This window comes from Pecten maximus, chromosome 16 (genome assembly GCF_902652985.1).
Source record: "Pecten maximus chromosome 16, xPecMax1.1, whole genome shotgun sequence".
Taxonomy (NCBI): domain Eukaryota; kingdom Metazoa; phylum Mollusca; class Bivalvia; order Pectinida; family Pectinidae; genus Pecten; species Pecten maximus.
In genome coordinates, this window is record NC_047030.1 from 5652991 (window position 1) to 5662653 (window position 9663).

At 32.7% G+C, this 9663-nt stretch overlaps 1 protein-coding gene across 3 annotated transcripts in view; it reads right to left on the reverse strand.

The window, feature by feature from the left end:
• Positions 1-9200, reverse strand: part of LOC117344519 (phospholipid scramblase 2-like) — a 34417-nt gene extending 25217 nt beyond the window's left edge. Inside the window, exons 1-2 of one of the 3 annotated variants that reach the window (XM_033907282.1) lie at positions 9073-9200; positions 2767-2850 (exon numbers count right to left, since the gene is read on the reverse strand). In XM_033907282.1, coding sequence (XP_033763173.1) covers positions 2767-2836 — 70 coding nt within the window. In that variant the 5' untranslated portion in view covers positions 2837-2850; positions 9073-9200. Of the gene's footprint in view, positions 1-2688; positions 2851-9072 lie in introns of all 3 variants that reach the window. The other 2 variants (XM_033907281.1, XM_033907280.1) reach the window with 2 other exon arrangements.
• Positions 9201-9663: the final 463 nt, after the last annotated feature.

Sequence of the window (9663 nt, forward strand, 5' to 3'; positions counted from 1 at the left end):
TTAGGTTAGGAAAGTTTTGCTATGCTAATTAAGACATAAATGAAAGCATTTAATGATTTTGTATAGAAAGCCATAGGAAAGCAATTCTTTTTTATAACAGATTGCATTTGGGGAGAAAATGACTTAAAATTATCAGAAGGGGTATAGATCTACACACGGATGTATTGATACAGGATCAGTCTCTTTAAAAACTCATAATGAATACATCATGTTTTTTATATATAATAAATGCTCAATTTCATACTAGAGCATAAAAATAGTACAGTATAATAGAACACTATCAATTATAAGGAGCTCCAGTCTATATGATATATATCATTTAAACATATTTTACATATAAATGTATCAATTAGACAGTACTGTACACATCAATTACGTATACTGACACTGTCATCAATAGTCTATTCAATTGTTATCATATTCCGGCCTATATATTAAATTCATACTGAGGAGACCTGGGCCCATCTTCATGAAACCATACTCATGATTAAATATACACATTTATATGTGCTCTGGCTAAAAAATATTTGGTGATTAAATAATTTTAATCAATTTCGCACAGACTTCAAGAGAGATGTTATTTTTGATGTTAAGGTTTTTCTTTTTAAACTGCTATTTCATGAAATTGGGTTGAGCACAGCTAGCTATATAGATTTCATGTTTGAGCACGAAAATTATAGCATAAAGATATAGCCTTTCTACCCAACATCCTGACAAATACAGCCAATAATATACTTTTCTACATGGAGTCACATGTCATACAAGACACACAGGATTCGCAATACAATATGATTGCCCTACTAAAGTCTATTTATAGACACAGCTACGATTCACAATACAATATATGATCATCACTATTTATAGACACTGCTATGATTCACAATATAATATGATCTTTGGTGTCTCTATTTATAGACACTACTATTATTCACAATATAATATGATCTTTGGTGTCTATTTATAGACACTACTATTATTCACAATATAATATGATCTTTGGTGTCTCTATTTATAGACACTACTATGATTCACAATATAATATGATCTTTGGTGTCTCTATAAGAAAAGTTAATGAATCTGAGCGAGGGCCAATGCTTGTAAATATATAAATTTTACTCCTAGCAATTGTCAAATCAAAGACTTACTTTATGTTTGCTACAAAGCAGAATACCCTTCAAGTTCACAACATATATGGGTACCGGTAATGCATTTTATTTTGTAATGTGACCTTGACTTTGAACATTATTCTGAAAATCATAACATTCTTGATCCTCTAATGAAGGAGCAGACATGTGGCATAAAAAGTGTGGGTATCCTCCTCATTTGCATTTTTCCTTAATTCTAAATCTGCCTGGAACTCATACCCCAAAAAGAATGAAAAAAATCGTATCTATAAATGTCTTTACACACACTGTTTATAATGAAAAAAATCTGATCTATAAATGTCTTTACACATACTGTTTATAAGTATCTTTTTTACATTAGCAATAGTGATTGTCTTAATTGCATGTTCCCAAATAAACCAAAGCATTTATTGAAAAAAAGCATGTTCAGTTCACTATGACTACAAGCATATATAAGTTTATAGATATTAATCCAGCAAATTAGGCAGGAAGATTGAATTAGGTTAGTAATGTGATAATTTTATCAGAGATTGAATGGTAATCAATTAATTTAGATTTATTAAAATCATTCAGAAGGAAGTCTGTAGATGGTGCATTAACAGCAAAAGGGAATGTGCTTTAGTAGATCTAGTCGGAGATGTAGGTACTGTACTTATCCCTGGCAAGCCTTCTCCCAACGTCCACCTCAATTACTATCACTGTCATCTTCTCAAACCATGCTTTACTATACTTTTAAAACATGTTTCTGTTCATGCCACTAATTTAATATTCCTTATTTGGCAATTGACATGGCATGTCCTTGTTTTTATATTACATTTTTAGTTCATCCTAACAACATATTTTTGTTATACCATATATATAATGACATATATATTGTGCAGTAACTTCAAAATATGTACTAACCTAAATTTAAATTTCTCTGTAATATTCCCTGTTGGCAATGTGTATCACAACATTCTCTGATAATAGAAACCCTCATTATAGATGGAAAAATATGATTTGAACAATATTTTATTTACGGGTAACTACATCCAGTAGTGTACATTTTCAAATCCTGAGCAGAGAGCAAAAACAAAGGGTTTTCATAAAACAAATCATAAAATAAATCAAAAATACGAAAAGAAATTATACTAGCTTACTGAACCATACCAAATTACAAAAAAAAAACATATCTCAGCCTGAATAAGATTATTTGTATTTGTGTTCATGTAATTGTGTGTAAGATAAATAGTCCTTATACTTAAGATTGTTAGTTTAATCTATATTGGTCACACTTATTTAATATTAACTCTATTTCTTTGGTATGTAATTAATTACTATTAACATGTATACATACCCAGTATATTAGCCATTATATGTTTAGGTACATCTAAAGCAAATTATAATTAAGACCTATATATCACCAAAGTATATTCTCAAAAAAGTTATAACAAAACATGCATTTAATGAATGAGTGAATATATATATGCATGCCTAAGTCTCCCATGTGGGAATCAATTATATTCATTTTAAAAGCAACTGTGGTGTTGGAAGCGCTTGACTAATGACAGGATGACTACAGTACCTAAAGGCTGAGCCCCAGGTGGAGCTTGAGCATAATATTGCATAGGCTGACCAGGAGGAGGTCCAGCAAGGGGCTGACCAGGTGCAGGTTGAACTGGCTGAGGTGGTTGTTGGCCAGGTTGCTGAGTCACAGGTTTTTGGTCTGCCATATTTCTATTTGTAGCTGAAAAGTTAAGAAAATATTATAAACATTGAATCTGATGTATTAATAATCATTTTTCTTTTTAGCAAATTCAAGCTGTTTTAAGTCCATTATGACAAAATCTATTCATATACAATATTAATATCATCTGAGCTTTTAAAATTAAGACAATTTAGCATATTTCATTCAACCATCAGATGTGAAATTATGTATGCCAATGCAAAAATGCACAGATAATAAATTCATGATAAATAAAGAGAACACATACCCCTACTATGAAGACTGAGAGATAAGAAATGAAGGAGATATATACAGCCCGAATAAACTTTCTCTTTTATGTCAATCAAAGGTCAAAATGTAGGTCACATCACATATTGACCTACATTTGTTGCATCCAGCCCCACCAAGCCGTCCCCCCAGTTCCCATTGGGGGACTTAAAAAGTCATTGTTTGGTACTATTACATCCAGTTTTCAATGATTTTTATGACATTGCCAATTATCTGACCAGTTCATGTTGTCTAGAGAGAGATCTGTAGAGTTGTCAAAAGCAAGAGGAAATTATGAATAGAGAAAAGTTTTAAACCAGCTATATCATCATTCCTAGCCACATACAGTTGAGTGTAGACTAAAGGTTACACAAAGTGCACTCCGAGTGCACTCCGTTTGGACTTGGAGTGCACTCCGTTTGGACTCCAGGTAAACTTGGAGTGCACTCCGAGTGCACTCCAAGTTTACCTGGAGTCCTATCAGGCCCCAATTCTACCTTGGTCCACATGTATCACATGTACCTGTAACCAAGTACATATACACATAATGTTTATATATAGATGTATACTCATATACAATTAAGACTCCTAAAACATGTAACAATAAGATATGTGTTACTGTTTTATCTTTGTATATACCATATAATTTTGTTGGTTCATTTTTACTTGGTTAAGAAACAATGCATCTAATATAATTGATTTTTTTTTATTAGAAAACCCTGTATAAGTGACTGAATAGATATGGCACTTTGTTGAAAAATATATGACAGCATTCCTTTGATTTGAAGAATTTTAACAAGCCACGCCATAAATGAATAGATATTGGGAATAAACAGAAATGCATTTGGCAAGTTGTTTGTGGTCTCTCAAAATGTAGAGTCTGAATGTGTACTGGAACTATCTTGTACTCAAAGTACTACTGTTTTTAATATTTCAAATACTTTACTTCCAACAGTATATATATTACTTAACATACAATACAAAAGAAAGCTTGTTTTTTATCACCTTGATAGCATATTCTGGATCCAATGTCTAGTTTTGTTTAGAGTTTAACATCAGACTTACATTTCCATTTGGTAAACCAACTGTTTTTTTGTTTTGTTATACTTGCCTTATTAAATCCAGGTCATACATGGAGTTCTTTTAACTGTTATGTAAGATACAATCCTCCCCCCCCCCCCCCCCCCCCCCATCCCCACTCCCACTTCCAGAATCAATATTTACCTGTATATCAAGCGTGATTACAGGGGTGTGGAGAAAAGACAGACTTGTACACTGACCCCAATAATGACCCCTTCCTCCAAGTTGACCTTATAAGGTGTGAAGATCAGGACAGGTGTACACAGTCATCTAACTAGATAAAGACCCCCTTAATTGTCAGATGGAAACTGCTCATCACACCTTACCTTTACCTAGCCTGAGTTTCCTCTGGCCCTGACACTATATCTGGTGTATATGGTGTCAGGGCCGAGTGTAGGACAAAAGCCCCCCCGGACAAAAGCCCCCCCGGACATTAGCCCCTAGGACAAAAGCCCCTCCGGACGAAAGCCCCCCCGGACATTAGCCCCCCCGGACAAAAGCCCCTTCATTATAAATTTAGCTGGTATACTTTATATAAATCTGTACTTTTGAAAAACAAAAACTGTATATATACTGCTGTTTTTATCTCTGAAATTTGGAGAATAATTGTGTGTAAAATGAAGGTCCTTGGTTCAATGTCAGAGCTGCATTATATGTCTGTGGTTAAACATCATAATTTATTTGTTCAAACTTTATATTATTAAGTAAGCTGAAAATTTCAGGAAAGCTTATCATTTAAAACAAAATGTCTTGAAGTTTGTACAATAAATTATGATGTTTAAAACATATATTGTAATTTAAAAAAAAAATGAATAAATAAAAACATAAAAAATAAAAAAAATAAATATAATTTTTTTTTTTATGAAGGGGCTTTTGTCCACTTTTTGATTAGTGTGAAGGGGCTAATGTCCGGGGGGGCTTTTGTCCTAGGGGCTAATGTCCGGGGGGGCTTATGTCCGGGGGGGCTTTTGTCCGTACCTCGTCAGGGCCAGAGGAAACTCGGGCTAACCTATATACCAAGTTCATATATAGAATATAGGTACAGACTTGTGACTGTCTATATCTGACACTTTTGAAATGATATGATTGTTCATAACTATTAAAATACTATTACAACAACAGTTATAAGTCATTATCATATATATAAAAAAAAACATAACAAAAGATATTTTATTTCAAACTGGTACTATTACTTTGTGTCTTTAATATTATAATGTAAGTATGTATAGAGTATTAGAAGTCAATTATAATGTTAATCACCATAGATTAATATGATTTCCATGTTTGAGTTATAAGTAAATACTTATCAAACATTCCATACACTAACTGCAGCTTACCTTATGATATTTTTTTTAAAGTTTAAACATTTAACTTTATGATTTTATAATTGTCTTGAACAACCATTGTACATTCATGACCTGTATCTGTGACATGTATGAGTGACACATCGATGATAGATATTGACTGCATAGGAATAGAAAACGATGTAGTTCCAACAGGTAAGTTTTCCAGGTAAATGGTACATAGGTTGCCAGTGTCTAACTGCCACGGGGCAAATTGTACCTCAGGCAGTTTCCTGTTTCCTATTATGATCCCATTTCCTCGACGAGAACAATGTGTTCTAATTACGGGTATACGGCTATAGGTTGGTTTTGAGAAATAGTGAATTTACATTTATTATACCATTGGGAATTATACTGATTTTTTTTTTACTTTAATCTCTTTCTTTACAAATATTTTTTTAAAGCAATGTCTTTATATTTTTAAATATAACAAGATAAGAACTGCGTCATTTCTTAATTTGATTTACATTATTTTTTTCTGAACTTGTATCATTCAACATTTCACCTCTACATACCGGACACCTGCATAAATCGGCCAATACGTTTAGTCTCAATGACTTACAGTTTAGACAGGTTACAATGTTATAAGAAACAGCTTATTTTTACTTTCTAATTTCGGTATAGAATAACTTCATTTCAATAAAGTTGGTCTTCTAAAACCTGTTTACCAGTTTGTTAATGGTTTTACAGCTTATTTTGACATTTCCACCTTAATTATATCGGTATTTCGTTTATAATTTTGGTCTGATTAAGGCCTCTCAGATGGAGAGCTACAATCCTTTCCTTCAGGTCAGGAGATAATCTTACTGTTTTGATGGCCTGAGGCTACACACCCAGCTTTGCACAGCTTCATCATTTGAAGCCATACAACAACAAAAGATGGACATAGGTATTTCTGTGAACCCAGGACAGTACCTGTAGCTGGCTACTAAAACTCACCTGGCACAGTTCTCGGGTGTGTCAGGCCAGAGTCAGTCATGCATGGCCAATAATAATAGCAATTATAACAGATACTGTCATTTATTATGGGTAGTACAGAACTACATACTTGTGTGTACATTATGTAAGAACATTATTTTAACCAGGTAATGCTCGTGAATATTTACAGTTGTAAATGTATACTTTTTAACAATACATTTAAAAATGTAAACCTATGTAAACTATATTGATTATGTTTATTTTATAATTACTTGCCTGAACTGAGTACATATCTGTAGTTATATTTTCCTTTCATGTAGAGAATGTCTTATTAAAAAAAACACATAAGTCATTAAATACTGTAAACTTTCAATATTTTGAATAATCAATAAAATAATATAGATACATTATCTAAACTTCCTTTAAAGTCATGATATGTGTACAGAAATGAATATTCTAATTGAAATAATTTTTGACTTCCTTAATAAAATGAAATACAGTTTAATTACATTTTAATAAAATATGAAATAATAAGCAATTAACTGTCATAAAAACCTGATTATAGCATAAATTGTATAACTGTATTTTATGGATCTTAATAAATATAGATTTAACATGTAGGCATTATTACCATGTATTAACAATAAAATAAATATTCCTAGTAGACTATAAACAAATGTAAATAGTAATGTGAACAGAACAAAAGTAATTTGTAAAAATCTATTTATTTATAATAAATTATATTGAAAGCATCAAAGTATTAATATTTATATATGATATAGTCTGATTATAGACCCGGGGCAGACATGGTGTCTTATAGGACTCCAGGTAGACTCGGAGTCCACTTGGAGTGCACTCCAAGTTTACCTGGAGTCCAAACGGAGTGCACTCCAAGTCCAAACGGAGTGCACTCGGAGTGCACTTGGGTGTAACCTTTAGTCTACACTCAACTGTATATAACATTAATCACATTAACTCCACATTCCATACTTACCAATATACATCCATTTTATACATGTATATATATCAAGAGTTAATAAGACTCAACTCTATTTACTGGTAACACCAAAATAGAGGTACAGTAAGATTTGCGATTCCTAGTGATCATTCATGTCAGTGCATGCTGTTTCAAAACAGAGACTTTTTTCCTTCCAAATTTTTTTGTCTTTAAAAATGAAATATTATAAATATCAAATAGAATATTGTTTCCTGGACAGTTATAAGACGGAATAAAGATATTTTTCACTCCTGCTTCTATCTACACTCATGAATCATATTCATATTGTGTCACACTCCTGATATATATAGAGAGAGTACTTCTTGAAAAATACCCTGCCCTTGTATGACCTCTAGCACACTGTCAAACATTTTACCACTAGCTATTAGGAAAATTTTGGCTAGTCTCAGTTAGTTAAATGACCTGTGTATACCCTCCACTTTTACATTTTTATCTATACAATTATGATATTCAATGGAAACCATCTTATATCATCTATATTTACATACTGGTAATGTGGACCTTTAGAAATGTGATAGTCTAAGTCTGATCTTCTTCAGCGAGCTAAAGGTCTATTTTGGTTCCGACGCAACTGACACTGCGCATGCGCTTGTCATAACTTTCTTGTTGTGTTTTCCTCTAACATTGTTGGAGTAATTCTGTTCATGATGGAATATTTACATTTACATCGCAGCCCCACTATATAACTTTACCAAGCTCACTTTAAGGTTACAGGTCCATAACTTCCAAATCTTTATTATGACGTCATTATTATAGTGATGTCATAATTGCCACGTCGGTGATAACGAAAGATGGCTGTGGAAAAGGCTGTTCCGTCTTTGACGATAATAGCTTGTTCATTCATCGTCGGAGCAAAATTCCTGGATATAGTCTTTAAAAATCGTTGTCAAATGTAAATATAAGCATTGAACTGCTTTCATTTGGAATTTATGGGCTGATGAATGCCAACTGGACAGAGGCAAACACTTCAAGTACCAATGTTTACACACACACACACTTGAGTCAAATTAAAGACACTTGTATCTGGCAATTAACACCCAGAGTTAAAATTAATATCCTCTACATGTAGGTTAGTATCTGTGTATAGTATACATATCGAGGATATTGTATTTTAACACTGGGTGTTGATTACCACATAGTGTCTAATGGATAAATCTACAACGGAAGTATGAAGGGAAGTTGTATACAAGTACCTTACCTCTATATCTAACGTTCATAACGAATACTACTACTTCCTAAAATCAAGTGCACTTGTTAAAGTTGTTTCTTCCGGACTCGTGTTTACAAGATGAAAAATTATTGAAATGATGAAACTCATTCAATACTTACAAATAACGTCGGTAGTAAAAGAAAACAGAACTGTCTTCAAATCAGTTATCAACACGTATAACTTCGCTATCCGATGACAAATGCCCGTGTGCTATTTTCTTATGACAAAAGCAACAAGGCATATTACGAAATAGCATACCATAGGCTGATTCGATTCGCGGGCCTTCACTTAGCAATTTTATCAAAACGGACATTAAATCCAATGCTATAAACTTAAGAACTGAAATGTCAATTAAGAGCATGATAAATAACAACTTTACAATATGTATCAAATTAACGAAAACTTACATGAAACAGGTTAATCTTACACACTAGATTTCCAGCCGAAGATCCTGTTAGGGTGGGAACTCAGTCAACCAGAAATGTCAGTCATTGTTTGTTAAAAGCTTCTTATATACTGTAGTCTTACAAGCGTTCAACTGATAATGACGCTGTTTCGCTGTCGCTAGGTAGGCAAGGGAAGTCATAAGTGGCTATTTTAAGCGTCGTATTTTGAGCTGGTTTTTAAAACGACATGCAGATATTTCGTTATGTTGGTTTTTATAATATCGATTCTACTTAAATGATATATTCATCTATAGGCTGATAAATAGGCCTAGGGTGCATAACGTTTAAAATAGAAGTGCACTATTTTTAGATCAGATTGCTCCATGACACACGTGCTTACACGTAATACTTTGGATTTCGAAATCATGTGTTTCATATTGATCTAATAGCTATTGAAAAATAGCTTCCTCAATTGCATAATAAATAGTTTTGTAGAATATTCTAGATCTATATTCAAATTTATAATCTCCAATAGGATAATAGAAGGCTGACAAAATATCTGTATATCGATACGTTCCCGCTTAAATTGATTCATCTTAATCGGGAACACAT